Source organism: Nannospalax galili, unplaced genomic scaffold, assembly GCF_000622305.1.
Source record: "Nannospalax galili isolate Female #2095 unplaced genomic scaffold, S.galili_v1.0 scaffold186, whole genome shotgun sequence".
Classification (NCBI taxonomy): Eukaryota; Metazoa; Chordata; class Mammalia; order Rodentia; family Spalacidae; genus Nannospalax; species Nannospalax galili.
In genome coordinates, this window is record NW_008358774.1 from 9506410 (window position 1) to 9523311 (window position 16902).

General features: G+C 37.4%; 1 protein-coding gene across 1 annotated transcript in view; it reads right to left on the reverse strand.

Annotated features, from left to right (window-relative positions):
* The window catches only part of Enpp1 (ectonucleotide pyrophosphatase/phosphodiesterase 1), a 76210-nt gene that overhangs the window by 15761 nt on the left and 43547 nt on the right, over positions 1-16902 (reverse strand). The window contains exons 7-14 of the mRNA XM_008822143.3: positions 14316-14395; positions 14053-14172; positions 12058-12167; positions 10422-10487; positions 9826-9898; positions 6919-7027; positions 4038-4169; positions 931-1027 (exon numbers count right to left, since the gene is read on the reverse strand). Of these exons, the coding sequence (XP_008820365.1) occupies positions 931-1027; positions 4038-4169; positions 6919-7027; positions 9826-9898; positions 10422-10487; positions 12058-12167; positions 14053-14172; positions 14316-14395 (787 nt within the window). The remainder of the gene's footprint in view (positions 1-930; positions 1028-4037; positions 4170-6918; positions 7028-9825; positions 9899-10421; positions 10488-12057; positions 12168-14052; positions 14173-14315; positions 14396-16902) is intronic.

Below are 16902 nucleotides of genomic sequence, written 5' to 3' on the forward strand. Positions count from 1 at the left end.
GAGTGGGCCTTACTCAGGGCCATCCCACAGACCACCACATGTGATTTTGTGTTTCTTCTCTCAACCCTGTTCAAACCCAAGTCCTTGCACTTGCATGGCATCTCTCCAGTCCCTCAAACTGATACTCTTATTTTTTTTTATTATTTTATGTATATGAGTGTATTGCCTGCATGTATGTAAATGAGCCCATATCATGAAATGGAGGTCAGAAGAGGGCATCAAATCCCCTGGAACTGGAATTATGGATGGTTGTTAGCCGCCATGTGGGTGCTGGGAACTAAACCTGGGTCCTCTGCAAGAGCAACCAGTGCTCTTAAGCACTGAACCATCTCTCCAACACCAAAAATTTATTTTAAAAATGGGTATTTACTTGATAAAGGTTGTAATGCAATTGATAAAAGTAAATCAAATATACTTAAAAATAAATAAAAATAGGTATTTACAAGAGCAGAAAACAAGATAGAAGTGTAGCTCAATGACACAGCATAGCACAAAATGGTCAACTCCTTGGGTTCAATTTCTAGCACCAAAAGGGTAACAGAATCAGAGGGAAATGTTAACAGTGTTTACGCTGTTACAGTCATGCCCCTCTTTCTGTTCCTCAATTTTTTATGGTGCCATCATGTTCATTTTATAATCCTAAAAAATAAAATATGAAAAATTTCCAAATTCAAACTTTTGAATTCTTTTTTTTTCTGAGACAATCTCCCTGTAGCCCCAAATGGCCCAGAACTTGCTATGCAGACCAGGCTGGCTTTGATCTCACAGAGATCTGCCTGCCTCTCCCTTCTAAGTCCCGGTATTAAAGGCACCCACCACCATACCCAGCTTGGGACAGATTTTTAAAGATCTTACAATCTGTAAATTTTACAAATTGGCCCACATACTAAAAAAATTCTAAACATATAATCCAAAGAGCAGATATTGAACCTTTTATCTAAATGTATATTTAAAAAATAGCAGTAACTAAATAATGGAAAAGCAAAGATACTCACAGAAAGATTTCTTGCAAGGTTTTCATAATTAACTGAAGGAGGAAAACATACAAATTAGTAACCGATGATATTATAAGTAAAAGTAAAAATGATACAAAAATTTACAATGTTAAGCTCTTTAATCAAATACCAAAGCTTTTTTTTTTTTTTAATTAATGCATGCCCTCTACAAATAGAGTTATACCCTCATCCCCAACAGCAAATTTCAAACAGCTCATTTATTACATCATTTCATGACCACTGAAAAGAACAGACAAATCTTAGGGACCATTTTTTAATGATGGTCAAGAAATGGTGTTATATTGCTACATGATAAAGCAGCCACACATCTACATACCCATCCATTTGTGTATCCATACGCTTGCCTATTCATCTATCTGACTGTTCATCTGCCTGTCCATACATAAATCCATGCATTCAAATATCCATCCATATGCCCATCTATCCAAATATCTATCCAATTATCCATCTAGATCTAGGGATGACTTTACTGTGTAACAATAAAAATGTGTGTTTTATTGTTTTATTCTGTACATTACAGAAAAATAACTAGGAAGACACATTCCAAATTTAAAGGTTGTTCTCTAGAGAGGGGAACTGAGTTGTGAAGGACAGAGAAGTCCATTTTTTACCTTGTATATTTCAAAATTTAGTGATAATTCTAGAATTTTCAAATAAGAGAGCCTCTGAGACACAAAAGAGAGGGTGTGCTGGATAGATTTAGTGTCAACTTGACACACCTGGGTTGAGAGAACCTCAGTTGGGGAATTGCCTTCATTGGGCTGGCCTGTGGCCATGTCCACAGGGCATCTTGATTGTTGAGTGATGTGCGAAGGTCCAGCCTACTGTGGGTGGTGCCACCCCGGGGCAAGTGGGCCTGTGTTGCATAAGAAAGCAGGCTGAGCAGGGGCCAGGGGAACAAGCCAGTAAGCAGCATTGCCTGTGCTCCAGGCTCCTGCCCTGAGTTCCTACCTTGGGCTCCCTGATAAACTGTGACCCAGGAGATGTAAGATAAAAAAATAAGCCCTTTCCTCCCCAAGTTGGTAGTGGTCAGAGTGTTTTGTCACAGCAATGGAGAGACAAACTAGGACAGAGGGCAAGTTGATTAGTTTAAATTCTGAATTTCAAAGGTAAGCTCTTTGGATTTACTAACTGCACTTTGTGCTACACATCAATAACTGTCTAGCTTTCTAAATTTCCCTTTACTTCTCTTTTTATTTCTATGTAGAGTAGAGAAAATTACTCAGATGAAGAATATATATTGTACATATATAGATGAATTAGTACATAGTTTTTGCTTTAATTTTGGAAATTTGGAGCCTCAATTTGAACAAAGCTGTAGCTATTACCAACCCCATCCCAAAAATCTCAAGAGAATGTCAAAGTCTCTAAGTTTTCTATAACAGGTTTTATAATAATGAGATATAATGGCCCCTCTGTATCCATGGAAAATACTTTCAGAGCCTTCCCACAGATACTAACATCCTCAGATGCCTAAGTTGCATATAATATGATGCAGTATTTGCATATAACCTACACACATGCGTCTGTATATTTTATACCAGCTCTGTTACTTGTAATGCCCAATAACAATGCAAGTATACCGTAATTAGGTGTTATACTCTATTGCTTAGAGAATAATGACAAGCAAAATATCTGTATGTGCTTAGAAGAGACATTATTTTTTTCCTTTTTAAAAATTTTTTGATCCTGGCTGGAGAGATGGCTCACTGGTTAAGAGCAGTGACTGCTCTTGCAGAGGACCTGGGTTCGATTCCCAGTACCCACATGGTGGCTAACAACTGCCCCTAACTCCAGTTCCAGAAGATCTGACACTCTCTTCTGACTCTTCGGGTATTGCATGACACAGGTGCACTTACATTCAGGCAATACACTCACACAAATAAAATAAAAATAATAAATAAAACACTAAAAAAATTTCTTGATCCACAGTTGGTTGAATCAACAGACTTTCATGGAAACTTTGTAAATAGAGGGTTGACTGCTCTACTTTTCCAGATTAAAAAAAAACTATAAGAAATTTGTGTTGTTAAAATGGAGCCTTGTGTATTCTTGCCTAACCATTTTCCTAGAGTAAAATCTATTTTTCTTCAGCGAAACCTATTTCATTTCAAGGCCCAAATATAATCCAAATCTGTTAACTCAGAGAAGATTCTATTTCCTTTGCAAAACTAATTATTTCAAAATAGAAACAAAATCAAGAATGGAAATAAAACATGGGTAACAGAAATTGGAAACAGTTATAAAATAAGCTTGACCTGTAAAAGAACGAATGTCTTTAAACATTCCTTGGCAGTTTGTGTTTCAATGTAGTCAAGAAAGAATGTCAAAATTCTCCTCCTTCTCTGTGTAAAAGATGCATGCTTATTGCTTTTCGGACTGGCTTAAGGAAGTTATTTCTAAGTACAAGAATCAAATGCCTATTGAATTAATAATCTTGGCCTCATTCCTCATTATAATTTAACATTACTCTAAGATGATGTGGGCTTTTTTAATGTAATGTAATTAATTATCTAACCTTAAATAATCAGTTGAATTTTTCATACAATCATAAACATTGTATGAAACTAGTAAGTAAAACACAGACTTCAGGGGACCGGAGAGATGGCCCTGCAGTTAAGAGCACTGGCTGCTCGCTAGAGATTCCAGGTTTGGTTCCCAACCCCCACATGGTGAGCAACACAACTCAAGTTCCAGGGGATCCAATGCCTTCTTCTAGCCTCTGTGGGTTTGCATGTATATGGTGCACTTACATATATGTAGGCTAAACACTCATACAAATAAAATTAAAATAATAAATTAATTGAAAAACACAGGCTATAACAATAAATTTTATTAAGATCAACAAGTAATGTGCTTAATCCATGAACACCAACTAGATAAGTGGTAGACTATCTCCACTCCCACAAAATTCATTTTAGTACAAAATATCTACACTTAAGATTTAATTGATAATTTCAATTCCCTATAGTTTAGACACACGTTGCTGTAATAATATCTAAAGATATTACAGACACTCACACGAATAGTATTTGTCTGGAACATCAGAGGGTCTCAATCGAGCAGCAGGTCCATAGACAACTTTAACATTATTAACATCCCCCAAATATTTATTCAGGTACACATACTTCTTACAGCTGCCTTGTTCCATGCCTAGGAGAAATCAAACATAGAATGTATTGTAACTTGACTAAAAAAATATTAATACACAAAGCAGAATTTCTTTCACTTCCAGAATTTAATTAATTATATACATAGTTAGAGCTTAGTACTCATTATCTGAACAGCAGATAAACAGGACACAAAATTCCATCTATATCCACTTCACATTTTTCCCTTTCCTTCCCCCAAAAGTTTGGTGTTTAGAGTTCCTTTTTATTTTTTATGCTATAAAATCAGCATGTGAACAAAGCAGGATGCCATCACAGTTTAAGAGATCATTTGCCAAAATCACTTTTTTTTTTTTTCGGTCTTTTTGGTCTTTTTGAGACAGGGTCTCCCTGTAGCCCCATGTGTCCTAGAACTCACTATGTAGACCAGGCTGGCCTTGAACTCACAGAGATCCACCTGCCTCTGCCTCCTGAGTGCTGGGATTAAAGGCATGCACCACCACGCCCGGAAAAATCACCTAATATTTTAACTGGGCGTACAGACACATCTCAGTCTTGTTGTAGGATCAGAGCCTCTTTAGCATACATTATAGGACTGCTTCTTTTTATTCTTCAAGATTTATTTAGTTCATTTTATTTTTTATTTTGTTCTTAGTTTTTTTGAGACAGGGTCTCCCTGTAGCCCCAGCTGACCTGGAACTCACTATGTAGACCAGGAACTCACTATGTAGGCCTTGAACTCACAGAGATCCACCTGCCTCATCCTCCTGAGTGCTGGGATTAAAGGTGTGCCGCCATGCCTGGCTGATTTATTTAGTTCATTTTATGAGTATGTGTGTGTGCTTGAGTGTATGTATGTGCACCACATGCATACTGGCAGTTGTGAGCCATCGTGTGGGTGCTGGGAGTGGAACCTAGGTCTTCTAGAAGAGCAGCAAGTATTCTTAACCCCTAAGTCATCTCTCCAGCCCCTTCGGACAGTTTCTAAGATGACTTTCCTTAAATAATTCTAAAGAAAAAAGAAAGAGCAATGTTAACAAAAACAAATAGAAAGGGTATATTTTCTACTTTCTTGTATGGACACTACTCTGTAATCCCAAAACTGTACACAATCATGCATCATAAAATGTGAACTTGTGGCAATGGTGGCATGGAGCACAGGACCCATACCAACTCCTCCAGAGGGGAGGAGAGAAATGGGCAGTTGTAGTACTAGACTGAGAAATACTGGAGACTACTTGCTACTGGGTGAGGGAGAGTATGCCTTATATACCATCTCTAGATGGGCTAACTAGAATCCAGTGGATGAATTTACGCTGAAAGACATCTGGGTATAAATGCTTGACTGGCTAGAACTTAACATGTGCAGTGGAGCATATGAGGTCTGGTGGAGGGATGGGGAAGGTAGGACAGGGGAGGGGGTCTAAACTTGATTAAAGTCGTATGAAATTACAAGCTCAATAAAAAAATTAAAAAACATTAAATTTTGGGCTGGAGAGATGGCTCAGTGGTTAAGAACACTGACTGTTCTTGCAGAAGACCCGGGTTTGAATCCTAGCACCCACATGGCAGCTAACAACTGTCCGTAACTCCAGTTCCAGGGGATCTGACAGGGCATTACATGACATGGGTGCATTTATACACATGCAGGTAATACACTCATGCATATAAAATAAAAATAATAAATATTTTTTAAAAACATTAAATTTTTAAAAATGCATTTTGAAAAACCCAGGCATGGTGGCCTAAGCATTTAGTCCCAGCACTCTGGAGGCAGAGGCAATCAGATCTCTGTGAGATCAAGGCCAGCCTGGTCTATATAGTGAATTTCTCAGTCAGCTGGGGCTATAGGGGGACCCTGTCTCAAAATAACCAAAAGTTTTTAAAAATTGCATTTTGAAGGCTGGTGAGATAGCTCAGCTGGTAAGGTACTTGCCATCAAGCCTGACAACCTGAGTTTGATACATGTGTACACACACACACACACACACACACACACACACACACACACACAAAAAATTAAATATAAAAATGAAAATCTGTATTACAAGAAACTGAAATATCAAAATTAATATATGCCACCTCCAAACTCAGATTTACCACACTGAAACAAATTGAGAGATACATATGAATCTGTTCCAACAATGCTAAAATGTAGCTACCAAAATTTAATGTTGGAAAAAAAAATTTAACTTTTTAAATCTTGTAGAGCTGGGTGTGGCAGTACACACCTTTAATCCCAGAATTTGGGAGCCTGGGGCAGGTGGATCTCTGTGAGCTTGAGACCAGCCTGGCTCTACATAGCAAGTTCCAGGCCATCTGGGGCTATAAGGAGATCTTTTCTCAAAAAAAAAAAAAAAAAAATTGATGTAGAATTTTCTCAATTCTGAAATTAGAAACATTAAGACTTGTAAGTCTCTGTAATTTACAAGTCACTGTAAATTCTGTGCTTCACTTCTACTGTATATTTAATATATATTCCTAAAAACTTTCCATAAGAAACTATGCCTTTAAAAGGAAGTATTATCTATAACATTTAGTAAAAATAATAAAATGAAAACCAATCAGGTCAACTTGTTGTTTGTTTTGGTTTGGCAACAATCTCACTATGCAGCCCTGGCTGACCTAGAATTCACTATGTAGACCGGCTGGCCTTGAACCCACTGAGATCCTCCTTGCCCCTGCCTCCCAAGTGCTGAGATTAAAGGCGTGTACCATCAAACCTGTCTAAAGTCAACACTTTTTAAAACACCATTTAACCAAGAAGAGCAAATGTTAAAAACTCAGATTACCATGATCTGAAATAAGGATGAGGTTCAGGCATTTATCTAGGCTCAGGTCCTTCAGGCCATTCATCAGCATGCCAACCATGTTATCAACCCTCTGCAAGGCTTTGATGACCTAAGAATGGGAAGCAGCAATCTCGTAATACATTCCATACTGAAGGCTATTTCTATACAAAGCCCCATTTTAAAAAAAAGAAACAAACCAACAAATGTGGGAGGGAGAAGGGGAGGAAGGGAGATAGGAAATACAACTATGACAGTTCACATTAGACCAACACAGGTCAAGAATCATGGAATAACTGCTAATTATTAAAAATAGAAAGACTGAAATTCTGTATCTGCTCAACCATACATTTGGGGGTGATATTAGCTGGTCCAATGTGCTTTCTCTCTGGAGATTTAAGTGCTTCTTCTTAAACTAGATCTACTTTAAGCCAAAATAATACCAGCTCAAGACTGTAGTGTTGGGGCAGAAACCAATGCATTCTCAATTACCATTCTATTTTTTATCATCAATTTCTCCTTGAACTATTAAATAATTTAAACAGTCACTCTGTAAGTACAATGTTTCCTAATTTTCCAAAAGTAGTGAAATCATGTATGAAATGCTTCTAGTTCCATTCAAAGCTCTTAGGATTGGAACCCCTTATTTCCTTACAAGCTGCATATATTTTGCATATGAATAGTTCAAGGGCACAGAATGGCCAGTAGTTTGGGTAAGCTGCTTTCTGGCATTAAATTTTCCTTTCCTTATAAAGCCACATAAGGAAAATTCTTGTTCAGTTTTGCCTGTGTTTTCTGTAATCTATCCAATCAGCTTAAACTTCTTTTATAACGTATATTTTACTTCAATGAGACAGGCTTCCTCAATGTGGTCTTTCCTTCGCTGAAACAGCCAAACAATATGAATTTCAAATTTGAACTTTTAAATATAATGTGGGTTTGGGGCTAGAGAGATGGTTCCATGGTTAAAAGTACTTACTTTTTTCTAGAGGACCCAGGTTTGGTTCCCAGCACCCACATAACCACTAACAACCTTTTGTAGTTCCAGCTCCAGGGGATCCAACATCCTCTTCTGGCCTCCATGGGCACTACATGCTTGTGGTGCACTTACGTACATGCAAGCAAAACACCCAACTTACATGAGTTCTCCTAACTTACAACTGCAAAATGTCCTTTGGAGTTTTTGCTTTGTTTTGTTTTTTTTTTTAATCAAATTGATTGAGTCATGTGTCTTAGGCATCATTGCCTGAAGTGAAATAATAAAAATTACACTGGCTGCCTGGTCAAGTGGTCAAATCACAATTACACTGGCTGCCTGGTCAAGTGGTCAAATCACAATTACACTGGCTGCCTGGTCAAGTGGTCAAATCACAATTACACTGGCTGCCTGGTCAAGTGGTCAAATCACAATTACACTGGCTGCCTGGTCAAGTGGTCAAATCAGCAATAACCATTTGTGACATGGTCAGGTTTGGGGCACGCATCTTCACAACCACACCTCTAGCAGGGAGCATTTCAGAGGACAGAGTCAAAGCATGGCACGAAGCGGCTACAGACTAGCATAGGGCTGATGGAGGAATATGGAAGAATACTTCGGCGGAAAGATTATGAAGTATGTATGAAGACAGAAACAGACCTAGGTGAGGGCCAGTCTTCCTATAGCTTCCCTCTCTTTTGTCTCATGTGAAATTGACAGAAAGTAGTATCTACCCTTTCAGAGGGGCAAGTCTAGGCAGACACAGGGTCAGGGAAATCAAGGCAAGGTGGTCTATGCAGTTGTTGAACTTCAACTGAAAAAAACTGAATATGCTTTGGTTTCCACCCTTCTTACTACAGTTAGCAATAGTGCACCAAGTAGCACAAACAGGAATACCCCAAAACAGAACTCACAATGGGCATGTCAGGCCTGGCTTTCATCTGGATCTGTGATGCAGACTCCTTGACACTCACAAACTATCAAGCCCTGGTCAGCTGAATGGGAAACCATCATGAATTTGGGGGTAAACCTTAGCAACTAAGAAAGAGTATAAGTTTCTGGTCTCTTGTCCTTTAGACTCATAGGAGGCAAAAGACAGCTAGACCTGGCAATACCTCTTTTCCCTTTCATTGTGACCAACAGTATTTCCATGTACTTATTTTGTATTTCAACTTGACTCTTAGGTCACAGATAAAACAAGTATCAGAAGAACAGCCAACTGAGAAGTACAGCAGAAGACACTCAAATCATTTTGGATGCCAATGCTTCCTGTACTCCATGATACAGAAATGCCATGGCCATGTGACCTCTGAAAGCAGTGTTACTTTAAGTGGTGGTGACCATGACCAGGATCTGATGGTTTCGAATTAGTGGCAGATCAAAGAAAATTCCCGTTATGATCTTTAGTCCCTGGGCTGCTTGCCCACCTGTAGTTTCAGGGTAACCACTCAATAAACAAGGATTATTTGCCAACTTCGTTACTTTTGATAACACCTTCCATTCCTCAGTGTCAGTGCTGTAGTAAGCATGCCTTTCAGGCAGCAAGTGAATATCTCCTAATGAGGAGACCTGGAAGAGGCTGTTTCTACTATGTGACTCACTATTCTACATTGTCATAGAAATTTGGAGTCTCAGATACTGAAAAACTTTTCATAAAGCACGCAGGTTTAGGGGCAAAGAAGGGGAGTATGGAGTGATAAAGGATTCAGAATTGAAATACATAATTTATCAGTTCAGCACTAAAAACATAAGCAAAAACAATTCTCCTAACTTTGTTTAAAGTATACTCTTTAGCTAAGTTCAGTTGTGGGTAATGCTCACTTTTTCCAGAAATCATACTAACTTACAGAATGTTCCAGAAGACTCCTCCAAAGCATAGTTCAGTTGGATAATACTAGGTTTCATGAAGCAATCATTGATAAAAATATACTTACCTCACTGCTGACTGGTCCATGTGAATGCCCTGAGGAATCTGGTTCTTCTAAATACAGAGTGTAAAATTGTGGTCTAAATCAAACAGTATCAAAAATGTAATATTTTACGAACACATTGAAAAACAGAATGAAAAGAATAATCCAACAGTTGATCCTGTTTAAAAATCCTATAGCACCAGGGTAACATTATTAAACCTCTGATAGATAATTTACAGGTGTAAGAGTTTTCAAATAAAGCTGCAATAGTTCACTAAAGAGTTTATTTGGCTATAAGACAGCATATCAGTCTTGTAGTCTATTTTTTTAATTTTTTTAAATTTTATGTATATGAGTGTATTGCCTGCATGCAGGTAGGTGTACCCATGTCACATAGTGCCCATGGAGGTCAGAAGAGGGCATCAGATCTCCTGGAACTGGAGTTATGGATGGTTGTTAGTCACCATGTGGGTGCTGGGAACTGAACCCTTTGTAAGAACAGCCAGTGCTCTTAACCACTGAGCCATATCTCTAGTTCCTGTAGTCTATTTTTTAAAAGAAGTACATAGTGTCTATAAAACAAAAAGAGTATTTATACTTGAAAGTAACTGTCTACGTACCTTTCATCACTAGGAAGTTTTAGCCATTGAAGAATACTTACAATTCTTTCTTCAAATGGAACTGAACTGAAATTAAAAATAAGCAAATTAAAACAAATCTGCAAAAATTGTATGTGAAATATAAATGTTTTTCTTAATGGAAATTAAGTGATACTAATGTGAGCCAAGGTCTTTTGTGTTTTATTTGTCACTCTGTAATCCCAGTACTCAAGAAGCTAATGAAAAGGATTGTGGGTTTGAAGCCAGACCGGGCTACACAGCAAGACCCTGTCCCACCCCACACCTCTCCAAAAAGAGTTGTATTTTTCTAACTTAAATTTGCTTCTTTAATGAAAAACAAAATTTAACTTTATTTGAATGAAAGTTTCAATTGGGTTTAAAATTTTGTTTTCTGGATTTAGAGAGATGGTTCAATGGTTAAAACACTTGCTACTGTTCCAGACAAACCGAGTTTAGTTCCCAGCACCCATGTCAAGTGGCTCACAACTGCCTGTAACTCCAGTTCCAACTCCCTTGCCCAATCCTAGGTACAATTATATACTTTATACTAGATCTTGAAAAACTATAGCATATTCCTCACTAATCTTTTAATCCCACATGCCAGCACGGTGCTTAACATATCAAATGCCATTGACCAACAATTTCATACATGGGATGAAAACAACAGGGGGAGAGACAGACTGTGTTTGTGTGAACCATACAGAACACACAGTAGCAGAAGATGGCTGTCATTTTCTAGCCTGGGGTTTGTGGCAAACATTTTGACAAGTTTATTGTACAGCTTTTGCAGAGCGAATTTCAGAAGTATAAAACAGATTACTTGGGCAGTCTTGCTAAAATCAACCCATGAACGTCTTTCTTAATGTTTTTATCTTTCCTCAATACATTAGTGACTGAATATCACGAGGAGGCTATCCTAATAAATTTCTTACATTATAAAGCAAATATATTCCAAAGATATCACATATATTATCTTCTTTTAAATACTATTCCAGACACCACTATGGTGTAACAGTTCCTCTGTGTATCTTTAAATACGCACATCCTTTCCTTCTCCTAGTTCTTTCCCTTCCTAGGGTTAAAATATGTAGTCTCCACAGACAGAGCTCCACTTTTATTGTGATCTCTCTCTCTCTCTCTCTCTCTCTCTCTCTCTCTGTATGTCTGTCTCTGTCTCTCTCTGTCCCTGTCTCTGATCTTTCTCTTTCCTTTCTTTATTTTCATTATCTTGTTTTTTTGAGACAGGGTCTCACTATGGTCTCAGGCCCATCTTGGATTCACACGAACTGGCTTTGAACTTACTATGTAACCTAGGCTGAGAAACTCATAATCCTCCTGCCTTAGCCACCCAAGTACTAGAATTACAGCCTTGCACTATCATACCCAGTAGGACCTCATTTTTTATTGCTGCCCAAAGATCTGGACACATCATTTTGTCATAATTTCTTCAAAATACATTATTAATTTTACTTTTTACCATTCATCCAAAACTCTGTAAAACAGCTCCTATTCTAAAACCCCTGACTTCACAGCATCATTCAAATGCTAGAGTTCAGGACTCAACAAAAAGAAGAGGACACAAGAAATATAAGCTGTTCTACATGCTAGAACCTAGGGAAAGTTCATCTATACCTACCCATTATATACTTTGTAGATATTTGGAAGAATTCCATTAATTTCTACATCTGATCCTGGCCAGAAATATGTGCCAGACTTGATCTGCTGATAATTCCCCGTGACCCATATCTGGAGAAGAGAATGGAGCAAAGTTAAGATACCATGAAGACATTCACCTCTTAGGAGACTAAATGTTCATGAAACAGCAGTATATTCCTTTTAAGTGCTATAATTTTTTAAGGTCAACTGTGGGATGACTTCTAGGAAGGCCTCTGTTATAAACAGAAACTAACCTAACCTTATAACCAAAGTTAATCTTGTGTTTTGAGATGTCAGCATTATCTCAGCTTGTTTACAGTGTAAACAACCTTACTAGGCCCTGGGGCTCTTCTTATCACCTAAACATATAGCTTTAATTTTTCATGATGCTTCCTTCTGCTGGACCCATAATGTATGTGTGCATATATGTTGTAAAATATCAAGCACTGAAAGCAGCAAATATTATTGAAATATTTGAAATATTATCACCTTTGTGCTGTAAACAACAAGTGGGATTATTTATAATATCTGTTTGTGATTGTATGTGCTGTTTTAGGTTAGTGGGGGCCAGAAGGGGAAAACTCCTCTAATAAGACAAATTTCTCGTTTTCCATATGATGCCTGATGTACTATTTCAATAAGAGACAGCAAATCCTTTTATTTCGGGTGACACTTCCAAGAGAAATCAGAAGGAACAAGTTCTCAGAATGGATCAAGATCACTCTTAGCTTTGATGGATACTAAGAGTCAGGTTGTCTTTTCAGGCACTGCTGCAATGTGGCATCTGTCACCAGTCATTAAGCTCCAGAAATTAAACTACTAAAATCATAAAATACGATATACTCCAGCAAACAAAAAATTAAATACAGACTAAATTAAACTACAAAAGATGAACTCAAATCAGCTGTCAACTCCTACAACTTTTAGAACTACAACTCTAAACCATAGGTTTCTCCAAAAGGAAGAAAAGTTCATAAATACTGATTCATCTACTGATCGTTTTGCAAATATAACTAATATTAACGCTAAGCATTCATTACTCCAGTCACAGGTCTAAACAGTATTCCTATGAGAATCCTACATTATCCTACATTATAAAGATTATTATTATATGTAAATAATCTTTATACAACCCTATTAAAACAGTATTACCTATATTGCAGACACAGAAAAAGGAGACTTGTCCAGAGTCTCACAGCTGTAAATGCCAATGCAAAAACCTTAATTTATAACCTACATACATTTACTAGCATACTCTTTTCCTTCTGAGAGAAATATCAAGATTATTGAAACAGACACTGTGTAATTAGTATCACAATTAAAATGAAAAAATAGATCACATCTAAATTATAATTTAAAAAGAATCTTCTAAATTGGCATATATACAAACAAAATTAAGGCTCACCTCACTCAAAACCAAAGCAGCTTTGTGAAGATCAAAATTATTCCCTGGTATTAACTATGTACATTTATGAGAAACTATAATATTTCAATACTTGTCTATAAATCATACTGATCAAATCATGGTAGTTAACATTTCTACCTCCTTATCTTTGTGTTAATCAAAAATACTAAATTTTTAGGAAGTTGAAAAATGTAAACTACTCTGGTTTGATCAGTATGCAGTACGTACACATATCAAAATATCACAATATATACCACAAATACATAAAATATGATAATAATAAAAACTATCATGCCAGACTATTACTACTACTACAAGAAAGAAGACTCAAGCTAAAAGAAAAATGACTTAGTACAACCCAAATCCAGCTCCCAAACAAACTACTCTTAACTTACGCAATCAAACGAACCACATGAAATGATCAATATTCACCTCCATTTCTGAAAAGATGGCCACAGATATAAGGAAATGAAATCCGTTATTAAAATCTTCATGGAATATGCTTATTTCACTCTGATTAAAATAAGTAATAATAACAAATGATTTTAGAGGCCAAAACAAAGAACTTACTGGCTCTCCTTTGTACCACGCAGGATTGAATTTCTCTTTACTTTTAAGGGTAAAGGAAGCGTTCATCTTGGGGTCATACATCTTATTGTCGATTATGCCATGGGATTCTGGATACAGTCCCTAAAGAAGGGCACATGCAGACTTTAGCTCACATTGGGAAACAAGTTATTTTGCTCCCGATCTGAAATTGAATTATTCTCCTGGAAAATGCCCTAATTACATCTCCCTCCTAAGAACACAAAGAAACTGAATTCTTCACTCACTGTGACAATGCTGTAATGATTGGGAAAAGTTTTGGTAGGATATACGGGTCTCATGTTCTTCGTATATGTTCCACAGTTTTCTAGACAGAAAATAAATAAATAAATAAGTAAATAAATAAACAAACAAACATTGTTACCAGGCACACCTGGCAAACTGCAACCCAATGACTACAGATTTAGTGTTGAAGATAAAGATCTCTCCTTCCCCGTTCTGTCTCTACCCCTCTTTCTTTTCTTCTCTCTCTCCCTCTCTCTGTCATTAAGACAGAGTCTCACATAACTTAAGCTGGCCTGGAATTTACTATATAAACAAGGTGAACTTGAACTTCTGGTCCTCCTGCCCCTACATCTTGCTATCCTACTGGGATTATAGTTGTACACCACCATGCCTGGTTTATATAGTGCTGGAGATGAAACCCAGGGCTTCAGGCATGCACTTTACCAATTGAGCCACATCCCCAGTCCTATTTTTTCTCTTAGTCAGAAAAGCAGTAAGCAAAGTAACTAAGTCAACTTATCCGAAATTTATCAATAACATTGTTTTATATGAACAATTTGTAATAACATGATGCTTACAAGGTCTTGTTACTTAGAGATCAAACACCTAAATTACAAGAGATGGTAAGAAAAACAGGCTTCACTAACAGCTAAAAACCTGCAGACTAAGGAGAAGCCACAGGATGGGTGAGAACATCCCAGGCTACAGAGTCATGACCAGCTACTTCTGAATGAGCTTAGCTACCTTAAAGACAAAAAGCACATCAATTTGATTTCAAGTCAGGGGAAGCATAAAACAGATGCTCCTAATAGATACCTTCCCTCAGGTTAACCCTGATGGCTCATTCTTCTGAAGTCTCTACTGTTTGGGAAGGAACATATAACTAGTGATTCCAGTATTTCAATATGTATCACCTGAAAATGTTTCCCATATTTGCATCCATCAACATAGCTCATGGCCTTCTAAGGAATCTGAGCCCCACACCACATTCCTAGCTATCCAGTGCTGTAGCTTAGGTGAACTGTGTCTTGATTTTGTTTAAATTTCACACATTGGGGGTATTGACAGTTTCTTAATATTGAACTTGGAATGACATGTTTGTTACTATGGAGACAAAGTCTCCTCAGGATGGTAACAAAGGGCTGGCTAAAACCTGCAAAGCTGGGGCTGGAGAGATGGCTCAGTGGTTAAGAGCACTGGTTGTTCTTGCAGAGAACCCAGGTTGGGTTCCCAACACTTACATGGCAGCTAACAACCATCCATAACTCCAGTTCCAGGGGATCCAACACCCTCTTCTGACTTCCCTGGATGTTGCACAATACTTACATACATGCAGGCAATACACTCATTACATAAAGTAATAAAATATTAAAACATGCAAATCCATGGGCCTGCTGGTAAGAACAGAGTTTTGTCTCTGTAAAGATATTTTTATGCCAAATGACTGTTCAAAAAAACTATTATCTGCCAGGCATGGTGGCACACCCCTTTAATCCCAATGCTTGGGAGGCAGAGGCAGGTGGATCTCTATGAGTTTGAGGCCAGCCTGTCTACATAGTGACTTCCAGGCCAGCTGGGGCTACAGTGAAACCCTGTTTCAAAAGAAAAAACAGAAACTATTATCTACTAGGTAGGCATTAAAAACTGAAAATTTTGAAGTTAACACAAGCATATATAATGATATACAGATGCATTTACTGAGAGTGAGTTTAATGTTTCAAACATTCCAATATACTCCATTATACTAGACCAGGAAATATTTTAGAATTCTAAAAGCGCATTACTGCATTTGTCTACTTGTATTCGGCTCAGTTGCACACTACAGCTATTACATATTAAGCACTGACAACTACAGACATCAACAGTTTTGTATCCATACGAGGGTTTCCCTCCTTTGATAATGATGTAGTTCACACCCACAGTGTTGACTATTAATAGGATTTAACACTTCAGCTTCAATATTCAGACTATCCTACTGTTTTACCAGAAACCTGAAGAGTAATTATTCAATGAAAGCCTTGATTAAGAGAAAGAAATTGAAGGTGGGCACGGCTGTACTTGTCAGCACTCAGGAGGTGAAGCAAGAAGATCAGATATTCAAGGTCATCCTTAGCTACACAGCAAGTCTTAGGTCAGCCTAGAATAGACGAGGCCTTGTTTCAATAAATAAATAAATAAAAAATAAAAAGTTTAAAATATACTCAATTTGAACCAAATGCTAGTGGAGGATAACTAAATAGCAGTACTAGTCCATGAGTACTGCATCAGTTTCCAAAACTTTCAGCTTCAAAAAATTCTATTTTTAATGTGAATATTCAGGAAGCAGATAAGTAAAATATTTTTCTACAAGAACCTAAAATTCTAAGAAAAAATAAATGTGTAACAGGGTCAAGGGTTAAAATGTCAAGATAACTGATGAGCTTTGAAATACTTTCAGGGCAGCGTCTGCATAGCCACATTATTAATGCTGGAGCCCTCTCAATAAGTTTACCAATTCTAAATGGAGAAATTTGGTAAAAGAGCAAGACTTTCCCAGTACTTTTCCAAGAAACCTGCCTTCCTCATTGATCTCCCAAATCGTGACAGTCT